The following is a 17,680-nucleotide window of genomic DNA, read 5'->3' as shown; positions in this document are numbered from 1 at the left end:
GGTTCCAGGACCAGCCCTGGTTATCATTCATTTTCTCTCGACCGGGCCCGCGGGTCTGTCTGTTAATGACAGCGTCACGGAATTACTGCGGAAGTTCGACGAGCAAGCAGCCGGAAAGGAAGCTCTTAGATTATACGTCCTGCGCCGACTTTTCTAAGGGCGAACCGAAGTAAGAAGATCGCCCGGCCGACGAACTTCGACGATAGGCGGTAATTGACTTTCAGACCTGCTAATTCCCGGGGATCACGGGGTCCTATGGGTTTAGCCAAAGTACGGAAGTTATAAGCACCGAATTCTTAGAGCTGAACCTAGGTTGACCTCCATTAGACGTGTTAATTTAATGGTTACCGCGCCTATTTACCTTGATTCAATCCAATCATTTACGAATGTAGCTTCCCTTATACGAGGTCTCTAGAGTTTCGAAGCGTCCTCAACAAAGAACAGGTGTATCCGCATCCAACGTGTCCGAAGTCCTCTATATCTAATCCCTCGAGTTCGAGGTTCTCTGTTGAGTTTGATGAGACCAGGATTGCCGTTATCGTGATCCAACGAAACCAAGCTTGTCGGCACCAGGTCCCACGAGTATCTCCTCTAATCTATCTCGTTAAAATCGATCCTCATTCATACTTGAAACCGCGTGTCGCGTCTACATGTTTCACCGTTGTAAACGTTGAAGCTCGTTCCGCCTCCGTTTTCTCCCTTTCCGAGTTGGCTCTTTCAAACGATTTCCAACCTTTCTTCTCGTCCCTCGTCCGAGTCTGAGAGTCATTTTGTAGAATGGTTTATCTTATTGTTAGTGGCGGGTCCCCCAGGTTCCGCGGTCATTACCGTCCAAGTGTCTCCACAGGCTGAGTAACGCGGGATTCTGGTTTCTCGGAACCGTATGGTAGAAGAAAACGAGTCGAAAGAGGCGGAATCGTGGTGGAAAGAAAAGTCCAGCTGGATGTACGACGGCCTCGATAAGGGAGTTCAGGGTACGCGAATCGTTTTCGATGTCCTTCTCGTCCCGATCCTCGTTACAAACCCAACCCACTCTAATCTAACTACGTCCCCTTTATCTTTTCCTTGCTTGTTCCGGACCGCGTGTGTCCCGGCTCGAATTGGACGCTTTGTTACGTGGATTCTCACGGTTGATACCGTGATATCGGCTCGATCCTATCGGACGGCCATTATCTCTCGCAAATTGAACGTCGTTTCGGATCATTGATGGCTCGTTCCTCCTACTCCTCTTTCTTCGGGGCTATTTCAAAGATCGAGGGCGTCTCAGTCGTGCTTGAACGATTGCACGCATGCAGAAGAAATCTAGCAAGTGCAGCGATAAAACGGATCATAAAAAACGGGATAATGGTCCGGGTAATGGACACGGTAGCCGTGCACGAATGCAAAGTACCGATTCTTCTCTTATTTTTCTTGCAAATTCTACGAAATAACAGCGAACGCAAAACACCTGTATTCGATCTCAATTACTTGCAACCTCTATTTTCCTGCATTATTCCAACAGAGTCGTTTGTCAAATCGCCTTCGAATCTGTATCTCGCTCTAAACGTAGACAGGTGAACCCTGGCTGTGCGGTAACGAGTATTAATGTGTCTTATCTTTCACGCTGGAAGGGTATTACCGCTCAAAGAACTCTGGAGGAAGTGGTGGCTGAATAAGAGGGGAACAGAATAGCAGAGAGAGAGTGAGAAAGGGAGAGATAGAAAGCAGCTCGAGTCTGTACAGCCGGGAGCATGTTGGCGGAATAACCGGGAAACGAGCTCGGAGGGAAGATGGCAGCGTAGAGCATGGGCTCGATGGAACCATCGTCGTACGGAGCAGATTTCAAGCTTATACCTATACGCGCGGCCAAGTTTTCCTCTCGTTATGAATGAACAGAGTTGTCTTTGTGCTGTTCCTTCCAGCAGCAAGCCGATCTCGCGGAGAATTGCGTCTCGTACAGCCACTTGTTTACACACCCCTTCAGGGATGCGCGCCAACGACCAACCACCAACATCTTTCTTCGTCCTTACGTTTTCTCTCGCTCCGCTTTTCTCATGCGATCAATCACATTATATTCGAGACTTTGATCCACGAGGAAGGAAAACAACGAACGAAAATATAGCTGGAAGATGTTCGAAGACATCAAGGGGTTGTTAGTTACGAAATTTTCCCTGAAATTCGTACGATGCTTGCGAAAAGGAGTGTTGTACTCATCGTCCACGTGCCTTTCTCGTGTTTCATAGTCACGTACGGTCGACTGTCGCAATTGTTCGAGGTTGCAAACCTCAGCTGCACGTGTGAACGCGTCGCTGCAACGACAAACTTGAAGGAAATATTTCTTCTAAGCGATTCTCTTTTCACGGTTCAATGACGATCAGTGAAATAAGAATAAAGGTTGGAGCGACGGTTCCAGGGATAGTCGATAAAATTCCTTTCCAAGTTATATTAACGCCGTTACTCGCTTCCACGAGCTTCCTGGACGAACTTTAATCGTGAATAATGAAGAAGTCTAAGGGTGATTATTTTTCTGAGCGAGGGGACCGACGATATTGCACGGAGCACGCTAACTTCTTCCAGATGCCATTTTTCGCGCTTCTCCAAAGAGATCCCTGCCACGTCAGCAAGACAAACTTCCTTTCAGTTTAATTCTCCGTTAAAACAACCAAACTTCGCTCGGCAATTAACCGTTATGTAGTCATTAAGATTCGCTTTCAATCTTTTGGTATATATTTCTTCTCGTGAAGCAGATTTCATTAAATCTTTCATTTTAAGTTATTGCAGAATCTTAGAACCTTTGATTGTTAGAATTTTGAAGTAGCAATATCGTTTGTAGGTAGAGTCGCGGAAAACACCGGAGACAATTATCTTGCGAACGGCATCGTCGTATCGGAAGTCTGCCGAAGCCTTCGGGTTCGTTCGCAGACACCTGCGGCGACGCGAACTTCCCGAAACAGACGCGAAATTATCTGCAACAGCCTTACGCGCGAAAACACATCGACGTAGTCGTCGTCAACACAGAGACTCGCGAGTTGCGGAAGTTGCACCACGGTCCCGTAGGCCGTGCCAGTTTGCTACAGTTCCTCGGAGACGAAGAGCAAAGTTATGCTACCTACTGCGCGAGGAATTGTGTTAAAACCATGGCCCGCAATCAGATTACGTCGTTGCTAGCTCGACAAGTCCTCCTCTACCCATAGCAAGATCGTCTTTGCTCATCGTTTAGCCGCGACGAACGCTTGCTGTCGCTTTAACAAACGTTTCCGACCTCGTTTTAATATTTCCCAGAGAATCGCAAACGCGATGGCTGATTCATGCGAGGAGAAATTTAAATAGAAACATTGTGGCTACCTTGGAACGGTGTATATCTTGAGGATCTAAGCTATCCGTAGTAGAAGAACGCTCGTGGTTCAAGATAAATGTCCTCTGTATATTAAAACGCGGTGGCTTTAATAAAAGTTCCTCGATCTCCGAGACAACCTCTCATTATGCTACCGTCACCGTCCTTCTTCTCGTAGATAGGAATTATTCACGATGAACTTCGTGTTTCGTGGTATACCTGTAAGAAACGTCATCAGAAACAATTTTACCACATCGTTGATGAATATCAATGATTTTTTAACAAAGATCGTAGATGTTACGAAATGTACGCTCGTCAAAATGTTAATTATCGTCCATAGGAGAGGTAAATCGTGCGGTTGAACCGAGGGTCGTTTTACTCTGCTCGCAGGCAATGGTACGATAACTACAACCGTTCTCCTCGTGTACCTCCGCATCTTCCTTCAGGCATTCTCCGTCAATTTATTACCATCGCGAACGGTTACCAGCGCCAGCGACGGTTTTGTCCGATCAAACCACTTATCTCTACCGCTGCCGTGCAATAATTTCTCTTTTCTATAAGGCCAGTTTGGGGGCTGGCCGATAATGGTACCAAAGACGCGAGAGAAGTAGAGGGAACCTTCTTTATTCGTAAGACACGAGCTGGATGATACTTAACAGGCATCCCTTTCGTGGAATTCGCTTCGACTTTGCTCGTTTAATAAGACATTTGTAGATCGTGCGGCAAGGTAATCTAAAAATAATAATAACCATCATGAATAATGTTACGCAATTCATGAATACCTAAAATTACCTTGTACAACACGCGCATCGTAACCACAAACTGAATACACGATGCAAAGTTTGCATAGGTTTTTTCCTCGAATACGTATTTGAAATACCAGTTTCTCTCGGTTAGGCGACAATCAGGAGACTTAATTGATCGCCGAGTCACGTCGAGCTACGTTTCGTCTTAGTCGAATCGCAGAGAAAACGCAGAAATTGCGGTCGCGATGGAATATATATTCAGAGAAGGTCGTACCGTTGTAATTATCCACGCGGCACCGACGATGACTATGATACTAGGGATTTCCTGATCATTGTAACACTAATTAAACCGGAGAGATGGCACGCAACAGCGGCAACATCGTCGTTGCATTTTGATGGCAAACAGTAACAATCGTTCGTCGAATCTGCATATCTATCCTACGCTATAAATTGCTCCCAGCTACGCCCTCTGCATTGCTGTAAATATAATGAGGGACGGTATTGTAAAATTCGACACGCGGAATCGATGAATTACAAACAGTGGTGTATGTAACAATTACCAAAGCCCGGACGTCGATTGATTTCGCATTTCGAATGTTGCGCAAAATCATCGTCAGACCGACATTCGTCGCTTGCAGGAAGCATTAATGCTTTTGATCGATTGAATCGGCTCTCTTGCATTGTGTGTATATCGCTTCTTGATCCTTTTGATTGAGTGCTCGATAACTCTATTGCTAATGGAGGTATCGAAGGACAAATTTCACCGTGTAATTTTGATATTCTGTCGATTTATTCGATTTAAGAGATTAATTGCAATAATTCTGCGCCCTACGTTATCTGTTTGATGCAATTGATGAAACACCGCGTGCGTCTTAGAGTATATTTAATTAACTCGATTCGTTCATTGTTGCAGACATGCTACGAAATGGAGAGGTACCTGAAGGACGAACCGAAGCTACAGTCGTACAAAAAGTTGCCCACAGAATTGGACACTGCACCCTGGAACCTCTTCAGGGCGCCTCCAATTTCGTGGACAGCGTCCACCGGCACCGCCAACGCACAATTCGAATCACCAATCAAAATGGAGGTGAGTTCTCAATGTCCCTGCTCAATGTTCCCACAAGGACCTTTTTTTTCGTACAGCCCGTATCAAAGATTTCGTTTATCTTTCTTTGTTGCTTCATGCGACACAGGTGACGACGTCGTCGGAAGACAGGGAAACGCTCTGTTTGGACGACATAAAATTCAGTCCCGGCGATCACAACCACAACGGCCGTGATAGGGATCTGGACCGACACCTTGATTCCCTTTCGACGTCGTCGTCGAGTTCGGCGTGTTCGGGGTTGTCCTGGGATAGCTCGCCCTCCGTCTCGTGCAGGGCGTTCATTCTCAAGAAAGAGCCCAGCGAGGACCTCGAGGAGGATGAGGAACACGAGGTACGTTCAAATCCGATTTACATCCGACGCTTGGCAAGTTTCTGCCTCGGCTGATTCCTTTCATGCTTCCTTCGTCTCGACTTGTACCTTTTATTTCTTGTCGACCTCTTCGAATCACTTGGACGAAACAGATATTCCCACGCAGTTGATTACTTTACATTAACAATTTTAATTTAATTTTTCTGCCAAGTGAACACAGAACGCGTTAATTGGCTGGCCTCGAACTACCCGACGCGACGGTATACATGTCACAGCAAGAACACCTGTATTTACACACGACCTGTGACCCGCTCTTTCAATCGTTCAATTCCGATGTATCGCGAACACAATGCCTGTCAAATTTTGATCAGAGTACAACGGCAGTTACACAAATAACGATTTTTCCCCGGTTTTTCATGATTACGTATCGATGGCGCGTGTAATCGAACCGAGGTACACGCGTGTGCGTAACACCGATAAGCTGGTGTGTTAATCCGTTTATGGGGTTATTTGCCATTGATCGATTCGCACGGGGACCTCGTGGTACCGCGTGGTATCGATGTTCGATACCGTTTTAACCAGTTGCTTGTACTTTAATCGGAGACCCGTTATCGTAATCCCGTTGCGTAATGAATTACGTTACCGGCAACAGGAAATCGAGGAAGAGGAGGACAGCGGCTGCGAAAGCGAAGGTCAAATCCTGACACCACCGTCGAGCCCCGGCTCGGGTCAAGGTCATTCCAACTCCAGTCACTCGTCGAGTGGGAGTTCGATGCTCGACGTGCAGAACCTCAACCTTCATGGAACGGGCGGCAGGAGCGCCATCGTCAGGGTTACCACCAGCAACGCTCAGGGTGTCGCAAGGTAAGTGTCCTTTTTTAAATATCGAACTCGTATTTCACGAATTTCGTTGGAAAATATATGTAATAATGGAGCGAAGATACAAATTGAATCGTTATAAATTAGCTGGTTAATTAAATATTTTCTCTTTTTTCTTTTATTACCAAGAAAATATTACCTTCTCAATTGCGTGACTAAAGTCAATATTTCTCTTCTGCTTGGAACTGTTCATGTGCAGAAGTTTCAACGTTACCATTATTTAATTACTTGCAAACGTTGCCTAAAATTGCGATCATAAATAATCAAGTCCATAAATCAAATTAAGATCCTGCTGTAAGGAAGAAAAAGCGTAATACTTCATTCAAATAAAGTTGGTAGAAGATCGATGGTAGAGACGATTGGACGAATGATTAACGAGCACCATTCAATTTCGTCGCTAGTCGAGAAAGTTTTTCTATTTTGTTCAAATTTATGCGTCTGTCTTTGCTGATGCATCAAACGCAGACGGTAAAACTTCCGAGAAAATAAATGAACCAGACGAACATCAAAGTTTCGATATTTATTTTTGATAGCCTCGGTATGCCACGTAAATAGTATCCCACAAATTATCGTAGAAATACTTTTTTCAAGCTTCGACCATTTGTATTCTTTGTATACCATCATTTCAAAGGAGTAGCTGATCAAAATTTAATGAAACATATTTCTTTGATATTAGCGATCTCTATTGATTACTCGATAAAGATAATTATTTGAAATGAACGCGATTTCGCATGTAAGCTGCTAAAGGAATTCAGTATTTTCGTCGTTGATCCGAACCGAGACGTGTGAAGGAAAAAATGATGAAAATTGATTTTTTTTTGCAGACTGATCTCCGTCACAGCGAATGGTTACCCAGCGGTCTCGGGCACGCAACATGCACATGCAGGTACAACTGCAGCTGCGACCACCGTGGCCAACAGGCACCACGCGAGAAGCCATGAACACAGTCCACCAGATACGAAGCGCAGGATACACAAATGCCAATTTCCAGGTTGCAAGAAGGTGTACACCAAGAGTTCGCATCTGAAAGCCCATCAGAGGACGCACACGGGTGAGTGACAGATTTTAATTGCTGCTTATGAAACAGAAATGAACAGACCGAGAACTGAAAATCAATATTCACCGAAACAACGCGCGTGTCACAAATTACAAGAATAACCAAACGAACGCGACCAACATTTGTCACTCTTTCCGCAATTAAGGTAAACGCATCATCAATACGATGAGTTTGCCCATTAATAAACGGGTGCACCTCTGTCTCTGCAAACGATACGTCGACGCTCGATTATTTCGCAAGCTTCACGCAACGCCGCGCCTCCTTTCTTCGCGATTCGGTTAATCGTTAGTCACGCGATTATCCTCGCCGTCTGTCGCTGAAACAGATGGGAAACAATCGTGGACGTATCCCGGGAGGAGACGAGACAAATTCCCCGTCGCGTTCCCTGCCTCCCTTACCGCGGCAAATAACAATGCATAATTAATTACGAAGCTGAATTAAGGGAGCAGCCTGTTTCGGCTTATACCACGGCTCGATAGTCGAACCGGGCACAACAAGCGGATGAATGAGAAACCTAGGCAACCGTGTACCAGCCAGTTTTATTCGATCGATAAAGGTATTAACTCGTTAAGGATCAAGTACGAAAGTAATGCAATTTTTACAATTTTAAGCATTATTGATCTCGCGTGGTGGGTTCAACGATCTCGCAAAGAATCGCTGTCTCAGAATCAGATTCGATTCCACGGAAATCCTTCGACGATAAAATATATCGTCGAGTCCGACGAGTGACGCGAACCATCAAATATTTAGATACGCGACGGGTTTTCATGTATCGCGCCGTTCATAAATTTATCTCGAAATCCCTGCCATCGTTACGTCGAATCCGCGTACCCGACACGTCCGTGTAATATCGCGCGCACAGGTGATTAACAGTGTGTACGTGGTCGCATGTATTTCACGTGTATGCGTTTATTTACACACTGGCGTGTGCTCATCTGCATCGATGCACGCCGCGGGTTGTCGTGTCTACAGGAACCGCGCGGATGTGTAATTTTAGTCTCTGTATTGCTCGCGAAGGGAAAGGAAACAGGAACAGGAAGAAAAATAAACAAAGATTATTTTCTACAGAAATTTGTATTGAATAAATGTTTCTTAGTTCAGTTTATAAAATGAATTTCACGCGTTATGAAACAGTCTGTATAGCGGGGTGAAAAGAAAGCAGGAGAAAAGAGAAGGGAATAAAAGGGACGTATGCGATGGGGATAGTGGGCAATAAGAGAGAGGTTGACTGGGACGCCTTCATCGTGCAGCGTGGCAGGTAACGTCGGGATTGCTTCTCGCGGATCGTTAAGCAGAACTGCTAACTGCGGGATTATGCATACTGCGGGGCCCGTCCCGCAATTATGACTCTGTTATGAATTCGTCCTGACACAAGGATCCCCAGCGGGTCGAAAAGGCTGCGCCAGACGACGTCTGCGTCACGTATCGTGGCTTGCCAAACGTTTATTTCGTTGAAAACCCGCGATGGGAAATATGCTGAAAAGGACGCCAGCACGTGTGCCCGTCTCTAGCCACCCATTACTTTCCTCGGTAATTGGTTTCCCGGTGACGGATGTTCCGCCGCAATGGATTTCCAGGATTTTCCGGTTAATCGTTCGTCCGTGATCCGTGTAACGGGTTTGACGTTGACAAGGTTTCGCTTAATCCGTTTCGATCTTGTTTTCTTTCATTTCAACCGACCCTATCGATATTCAATTTCGAACGATCCTTTATCACAACCGAATAATAGTTTTAAATAACGGTATCCATTTATTTCTTTTCCTTCTACGTCGAAATTTCTTTTCTCAAGACGAAACAGACGATTTTCTTTTCTCGAGGAACCTTGTGTACCGCCCTCGTCCAGATTCGAGAAGAAGGACGAGGGTCCAGGACATCCGAGACACGGAGGAAAAAGTTCCTCGAAGAAGACGGTGAAAGAGCCTCGGAGTATGGGAGACGCAGAAAACTCCCGGCAAACTTTCTTACGGAGATGGAAATACCGGTATACTTTGATCTCGGTCGGTGAATCTAATTACTGGGCGGCTCTGCAAGGAGGATGAGAGGAGTACTCGCGAATGGAACGGGACGCAAAACGAACCGAATCGTCGAATCACGGTTAGGTACCAGCGCGGCGATCGTGTGGCCGAGTCAACATGAAGGCTCGTTACGAATTCCATCGGCGAAGTTTCCTTTCGAGGATCTTTCGGCCTGCAGACGAACAGAGCAGGTCGTTCATCCCTGACCCGCCTGGGCTCGTTCACGAGCAGATCCTTCGTCCTTCTGAAATCATCTCGAGAATCGCGCCGCACCCTCTTAACGGCGAATCGATCCGATCCGATTAGACGATTTAACCAGTCAAAGCCATCGTCTACTCTCGCTAATTCCCTCCTAACGAGCCGATAAGATGTTCGCTCTAAACAGACCGGCCGTGCTCGATGCTGATGAGATCAACCGCGACGCTATGGTTTTCAGATGCGATGTCGGCCTCGATAAATCGGATTTTGAAGGTCTTCAAGTAGCTCCAAGTTTCACTAGGATCTATGTTAATCTTTTCTTCTTTTCCTTTCTGTGGAAAATATCCATTTTGTGGAAAGGTAATTGTATAAAAGTCAAAGGGATGTCGATAAGAAATATTAACACGAAAGCGTTAAACATTTTTGAAGAAATAGGATTTGTTCCTTGTTTATCCACTTTGCCCGTCAATATCGCGTTTCAGTGATTTTTTCGTTTTTTTTTGTCGGTGCAAAGCCTTTCTATACGATTTCCTCGTGGGAATCAAGCGACTATCGATCCGCTGGTCCAACAGTCTCTTACGGCAACTATACCGTGTACATTGAAGACGGGAAGCAAGGGACCAAAGAAGAAGAAGAAGAAGAAGGGAAAAAGAGAGAGATTTCCAATTACAGGGACTTTCTGTTCCGGAATTCCATTCCAAACACCATTGTTCTCGCGTCCCGAGTTGTGGACAGGACTTTGATCCCTCGAACGGAGTCCAATCGCTTCGCTGGAAACTTTTCGCAATCGTTCCCTTAGTCCCCGTTGATGGAATGTCAATATATTTGGAAAATTAACGGAACGACCGTTATTCAGTGGATTTACCCAGTCACAGAATCGATACGACAGTTTCAGCTGAGTTTACAAAGAAAGACGACTTTTGCAATTTCACGTTCCTTTACGTACGAAACGTTTCTGTTCATCGTACATATCGTCTAGCTTTTAATAAGGTTCGATAACACCCTGGTGAATCGTGGGTGGTTTGTTCTAGTTCGTCACGGATGAAATGGAATCGAATGGTCGCAAGGTCGTTCGCTTGAAAAGCAATAACCTGTCCTCCCCTTTCGTCGCGTTGATTGCCAGTCAGCTTTTTAATTGCAAGTTCGCGAAAGAGCTCAGTGATCGAGGACACGCTTTTCATCGAACGATGAAAGAGCCGCGAGTTCGAAACGATCTGAGGCGGTTTGCTCGCGCGGACGGAACGCGATTACGCAGCGAGAGGCCGGAAGTAGGTCAGCCGAAGCGCGATAATTTACCTCGGGACGCGCCTTAGAAAATGGATGGCAGTCTGCGACGTGAACTCAAACGAGATGGGAAATGAAAGCAGGGGTGAGAAATTATTTATCGCCGCCTGGCCTTGTTCCTCGTGTATCCGTACTATGAGTGTATTCGGTAAGGACTCCTTGTGTGCGTTATCTGTACGTATGTGCATCGGAACCTTTCGAATTTCTGGTATTTCTTACGAGGAGAAAAAGCTGATCTTACGATTACAGAGTATTCCAGAAAATTTATTAATTCCCCGAGCTATAGATTTTGTCCGAAGGAAATCTTGTTTCGTCCAAGCTTTGTAAGGTTGCATCGAGGGATCTGAAATTGTTTCTACGATATAAGCGTCCGTTTGGCAAGGGAACAGATTGTGGTAGCTCGATTTGGCGACTCGGTGGCGGAAAAACAAATCGGTCGCCGCTTGAACGTCGGGGATGATCCAAAATTTGCCCGCACATCGATCCAAAATCTGTGCTGTTCCACCATTATTGGAAACCGCTGGCTGCAGTGCATCGAAGTAATGCGATTCGTAAATAATGGCTGGAGAAACTGATCTCGGCCCACTGACTTCCTTTCCTACCCGTACTTCTGCACATCGTCTACGTCGTTCTCGCTCGAAGGCGAGTGCATCTGCGCGATTGAACGCGTCTACTCTTGCGCTTAAACCGCAAACTCCAGTTCTGCCTCTCCTATGTTTCCTCGGCAATCCGCCGATCGTGGCTGATCTCTCTTCTTTCCCATCTTCCCTCTCTGTTCCTCACTCTTTCTGTGGCTGCTCGAGCTTTTCAAACGTTGCTGCTTAGCTGCAATCCGATACGATGCAGGTAGAACGTGTTTTTTCAAAAATTCTCCAAGGATGCCGTGTTGATGAGCTTGTTTCTAATCATCTTTGAGATGCTCCTCTTCAATATCCAAACAATATCCCCCTGCTGATTAATTCACCGTTCGATTATTCCGCAGCCTCTCGCGGCCAGAACGATCTTTAAATACTTAAACTCGTTATCAGCATGCTCATCTATTATTCTCGAAATAATCTTGCCGAGACGGTATATTATTTACAAGGAAGTTCGTTCGCCGGCAGGTTATAGTTACCGGTTCTCCCGACGCCGTTCATGGGTGTACACGTGCGCGCACCCGCACTTATCCGCGCGTGGCCACGCGGACTACATATTGATTCGCACCTCGGGCACTGTTCGAAACACGTTCGAAACACGCGCCGAAGTTAGAAACCGCCCGCACTCTTCCCGGTCGACGGAGCCTCGCGTCGGCAGCCCGGCACCGCAAACAATTGGAAACGTCGTCAAAGTTCTCGGTACAGTTGACAGCGAAACCGCAGTTCACAACACGAGAAACGTGCTATCTCCTAACCGTAGTCGATACTACCAGGACGGAAACAAGCAGCCAAGAACCGACGGTACATGAAACACGCGTTGCACACGAGTAAGAAAACCGCGCGCTTTGTTATCGATCTTCGAACGATACTTGGACCTTCTGTTGGCTTCTCATTGACGTTTCCACAGCAGAATTTCCGTGTTACCGTACACTTATATTATATCCTTTAATAGATTTTATATAACAGCTATAGTTAGGCTTGTTCGAGAACCAAGAGATAGTCGCAGTAGAATGTTTTAATAATGGTCAGACGTGTCGCCTCTACGAAGCATTAAATCCCTTTTTTGAAAGTTACCGCCCATTAGATAGTTTCTTTCATTTAGAATTCACATCTCGTTCACATTTTCAGGTGGTTCGCTTTTGATGAATCTATAAAATTAATCGTGTTCTACTTTCGACGCGTTTGAAACGCGTTCGTAAAAATCTATAAAAGGAAAAGCCTCGTTTCCACGTTTTTCGCTAAAAAGCTCGTGAATGTTAATTCTTCCATCCTTCGAACGAATCGATTTTTCCTTCCTTTCACTAGCGCAGCATCCAGGGAAAAGGTTCGAACGTTTTATTTCCAGAAGGGAAACGTTCCCGTTTCCCAAAGCGAACGTCGTGACCTTCCTTAAAACAAATACCTTTCACGCTTTTCTGCTCGGTAGTATGGTTATTTCTTTACGGTGGAAATCCCGTTTCATTTTTCATTTCTATCGGCCAACCCTCCCATTTTAGTATACGACCACTGTGTGTATCCCGTCGTTCCGGCACAAAATTTGTCCCCTTTCAAAGCGACTGCGAATCCGCACGGTTCCCTGCAAAATTTTTCCCGATCCAACCCCCCGCTCTATCGAGGGTGAGACGGGCTTTGACAATGCCGTCTCTCAAGTAGAATGGCGGAGGAAAAAAATATAAAACCTTCCTCCCTGTCGACGAGCACAGTCGTATTTTGGGAACCCTTCGTTTCATGGGAAACGTAAATTCAGGCCAGCACCGCGAACGATCTATCACGTGGACTTACAAGACAGCTATTTCGCAATTTCGAACAACGCGCGTTGCTCGTTTCATTAATCCGTTCGGCGAACCCATGGAATTTTTGTTCGATTAGGATTTTGCGTGTACACGTTCGTGCAGAGAGAGCATAGTAAAATTTGTTGCAGATCGAAGAATCCTCAGTCTGTGGAAAACGTGATAGAAACTTGTAAAATTGTCACACGTAGAAATACGTGTACGGAAATAGAAAGGTCGTTCACCCTGCTGCAATGGCTGTCAGGACAATGTAGAATTTTTCTTTGCGGTTCTGACAAATTTTTCCTTTTCTTACACGTTCAGTCGAAATTTTCGCATGAGGTACAGGATGTTTTCTTTTCTACCTCCTTGTTCAACGATCAACATTCTACCGCGACGAATTTCTATTGTGGAAAATCTTGAAAGAGGTAGATTTAACGAGAAAGTCCAAGGTAATTTTCTGGCACTAATTTGACTCTTTTGGATAAATAAAAATCATTACTGATCTTTCGTGGAAAATTTTTTTACTCGTGAGTTCTCAATTTCGCACTGTTGAAAGTTGAAATATGTAGTTCGTTCGTTAAAGAAGCCAAATCTTTTTGGTAATTTTTTTTACCGAGTATAAAGTATTTTTACACGTTTATGTAACTTTGATCGAAGTCCATTGAAACGAATTCAGTTCTCCGCGAAACGGGTTCCAGGTAGAAATTAAATTCTATTAAGTTCCCGTTAATTAAGAGTTCCATTTCTGTCGCGAAGCCGGTTCCACGAGGGATTCGAACCGATAAAATTCCACATAACCGTCTTGTATCGACTTCGTTTGATTCCTGGCAACACTGTTTGACACTTTCCGTCCACGTAGCACCCAATGTAAACGTAGATCCAGCTCCTGGAAGATATAACGTGCAACCGTTCCTAGAAAACTCGGCGCTTCCACTTGAGCGTTCAAAGAAGCGCGAGAAAATTTTTACTTCTACCACGAATCGAATTTCCGAGCGAAATTTTCAGACGTACGGTATTTACGATAATTCTAATCCTACAATTTGTATGCGATTTCGAAATCCCCTTCGAACGCCACGTTTATACGTGTACGGAAAATATAAACCACAGATGCGACTAGCAACTGCAAAATTATACATTGATCGTATCGAAACGGTTTGCAAATTTACAAATGCCGGTTTTTCGACGTGAAAGGCTCGTAAAAACAAAACCACCGCAATGACGGACCGTATAAGTAAAATCGTTCCAAGATTTCCGAGCGATTCGTTTCCTCTTGGAGCATGTCCATCGGAATATCCAGCGATCGAATCTCTCCCACATCGAAACTGTAAAAAATTTTACTCCTCCTGAGCGAATTCCCGGGTCGGAAAACTTTCCAGCCCTTCGTACTTGCCGCAGTCCGCACGATCTGTCACGCGGATCCGTGGAAAAAGGACCAGGGTATTAGACGTGTTTCCCCGCAGGAACGTTTCTCGCGACGAAACGTGTCCGGATGTAAAAGGGCCGGAGTGCCGTGCGACGGAATCCTTGGCCATAAATTCCGCTTGTCCTATCCGTACGACGACATGACGGAAGGTGGCCTATACATCGTCGCCGGCGACGGACTTAATAAAATGCAAAGACGACGAGCACACGTTTGCCGGGGACGGACTGACATATCGACGCAATACCGACCCACTCAGACCTCTCGAGGAACGTCAGATGGAAGGAAGGACATAGAAAAATCGTTCGAGTGCCGGCGAACGAAACCAACCAGCCACTTCTAGCTTCCTCGACTGTCCTCCTCGTCCATCGTTCTGTTTCTACTCGATCCGCTACGAGTGTGTTGGAAAATTTATAGAGAATGTGTGAATAAAACGCAGCACCCCCGAACGAAAGGGAAAATTTCTTCTACAAAGAGAAATGTAGAGGGATAGTTTGCGGATATAGTGAAAATTACAAAAGAAACATGCGCGAGTAGTCACCCTTATACTACTATCAACCCTATGCAACAAATAACCCTGGCGCCGCCAAACAATGGCGCATCATCCCTCTTTAAACAGGAAGAAATTACGTCGATTTCTCGAAGCGTGTATACGTATAAAGGCAGGAAATAAACAGCAGGCTGATATTCATCCGAAAGGAAGACGGGGATGTTGTCGGAGGGGGCTATCGTTCATAGCAACGTTCGTTACGGCTTCGAAAAGGGGTTGGACGAGGGAGGTGGGGGTACAGGTTAACACTTTAAGCCGTCCTGTTTAATATGGCTTTATTACGTAGGTGGTAACGAACCGCCGGGAGGCCATTATGCGGCGATAAAATGCGCAACGCACGATGCACCCACACAACCACTACCACTCGGTTCGTCCACCTGGCGCGTGTTTCTCTCGTAACACGCACACTCGCCGATCCTGTACTCGCTCGTTTCGACACGCACACGCGTCCAAGTTGACTGACCCACGCTTCGTTCGACGCGTACAACCCGCTCGTGGACACACCGGCTGCGGTCGTTCGCCGCGTTACGCAGTCACCATGGTTACTCAAAATTCAATTTGCCTTTTCGATGCGATCCACGCACCCATCCACCCGTGCCCGACCACTGATTTTTTTTTTTTTTCCTTCCTTTTCTTTCCTCCGCTGTCGGTTTAATTGCACGTGTAACTGGTACCGTTGATTTTTTTTCTCTCTAACTCGCTTCGACCCTGGGAGATTTTCAGTATCGGCTCTACACAAGGGGATGGTTCGAGGCATTGGCTTGTGGAGAATGGTGGGAAAGGTAGGAATGGAAGGTGGAATATTGATCGGGGAACACTAATGTCCTAATAATGAGAGTGTATAGATGGAGATAGGGGGTTACTGTATAGAGATAAAGTTGGAGGGTATAGATACAGGCGAGACCGTCCTGTTAATGAGAGCGTAATGGGACAGCGATCGCGATATCTAGTTATTTTGAAAGACACCCATATTCTACCTTTTTCCATTCAATTTTTTTTTCTTCATACTTCTTTGAATTCTTCGTGGAACACCGGACAGAGGCGAGCGATGCGAATTGAATAAATTATTCCAGAAATAATATAAGTGGATAAAGGTAGAATACGGGATCTCTGTTTCTTCATGATTTTACTCTAGTGCTCCACTTCGAAGCGCATCCGAAGTAGAAAAGAGTCGCATTATAGACAGACGGTGCTCTTTGGACCATTCAACCTCCGGCTCTATCAATATTTCCCGGCTGTATTTAAAAAAAGAGCTATAGACTGTCCCAGATTCGCTCGGCGTACTGCTATAATCCACAGTTCCCGACAAACACCGTGGAAACTCGGTGTTTTAGGAACACGGTTGTGTGCAGTGGAACGTAACAGGGATCATGCTCGATTTAAAGAACATTCTGAATACCTGGGAGAAGAAAACATCGTTCCATCTATCTTCAGCGAACGTTTTTGAAATGTCAACAAGTACAACACATTATAGACCCATGGACAAACTCAAGTTTCATTTCTCTTCGATGTTCCATGCACTCGATAACAACTTTTTGGTATATTTGTTAGCGGAATGCAACGGACAAAGTTTGTATTCGCTGCAGCATCGAGTCTCTTTCACTTCATCCTGACTGAGCACGGTTTATCTTGGTCTTTCACGGAATTCCTGCCAGCCTGATAGCGATTCCTAGCCATGCACCGTGAAAGTGACGCTCATTCGTGCCACCATTTCTCTGGTGTCCTCGAAGAGGAGGGATGGTTCGCTTAAGAAGATGCACGAGACGACGTGGGTGTCGTATTTTCCGGAAAACTCGTGGCTTCCCGAATGTCGGGTATCTTTGTCGAAGCAGTCAGAGGGGTTGGGGGTTGAATTTGGTTATGCGCCGCCACGTTCGAGCTAGATTTGTCATCGTCACCTCAGCCACGAATTCGAAGCTCCTTGAAAAAAACCGGATCCTTTGAAGGTTTCCTCCGAACAACTTCGAAGAAAGAACGAAGAGGAGTATGAATTTTTTCAATCCCTTCGTGATACCTGAAGCAAACGTCGTTTAGAAGAATTTCTAGCCTACCACGCGACGATAAAGACGCCCACATTGGTCGCTACATCTTACTTTTTTCCTCCTTTTTGATTCATTAAATTTACAACGGTGCGATGTAGATGTCAAACGTTTTACACCCGGTTTTATACGATCGTTTATATTGCTTTATCCTGGCGGTTGTCATTACGCGCTCTTTTATTCCGGTTTTTATGAAAGACCAAGGCGTACCAGGGGCTGATTACAGCGCAAGATACATCGAGCGAACGTTGCGCCGTCACCGTGTAACGAAACGCTTCCAATTCTACCGCTTTAAAGTCCGTCGTGAAACGTCTCCAAAGCTTTATCCCCGATCGTTCGACTTCCAAATCCTCCGCA

The 17,680-nt window shown here is 45.6% G+C and overlaps 1 protein-coding gene across 3 annotated transcripts in view; it reads left to right on the top strand.

Annotated features, from left to right (window-relative positions):
• LOC114880102 (Krueppel-like factor luna) overlaps positions 1-17,680 on the top strand; it is a 222,510-nt gene that overhangs the window by 193,755 nt on the left and 11,075 nt on the right. For all 3 annotated transcript variants that reach the window (XM_046285647.1, XM_029195749.2, XM_029195741.2), the window contains 4 exons: positions 4,973-5,146; positions 5,253-5,495; positions 6,127-6,338; positions 7,178-7,404. In XM_046285647.1, coding sequence (XP_046141603.1) covers positions 4,973-5,146; positions 5,253-5,495; positions 6,127-6,338; positions 7,178-7,404 — 856 coding nt within the window. The remainder of the gene's footprint in view (positions 1-4,972; positions 5,147-5,252; positions 5,496-6,126; positions 6,339-7,177; positions 7,405-17,680) is intronic.

This window comes from Osmia bicornis, chromosome 5, assembly GCF_907164935.1.
Source record: "Osmia bicornis bicornis chromosome 5, iOsmBic2.1, whole genome shotgun sequence".
Lineage (NCBI taxonomy): Eukaryota > Metazoa > Arthropoda > Insecta > Hymenoptera > Megachilidae > Osmia > Osmia bicornis.
This window is presented reverse-complemented; position numbering and strand designations above follow the sequence as displayed.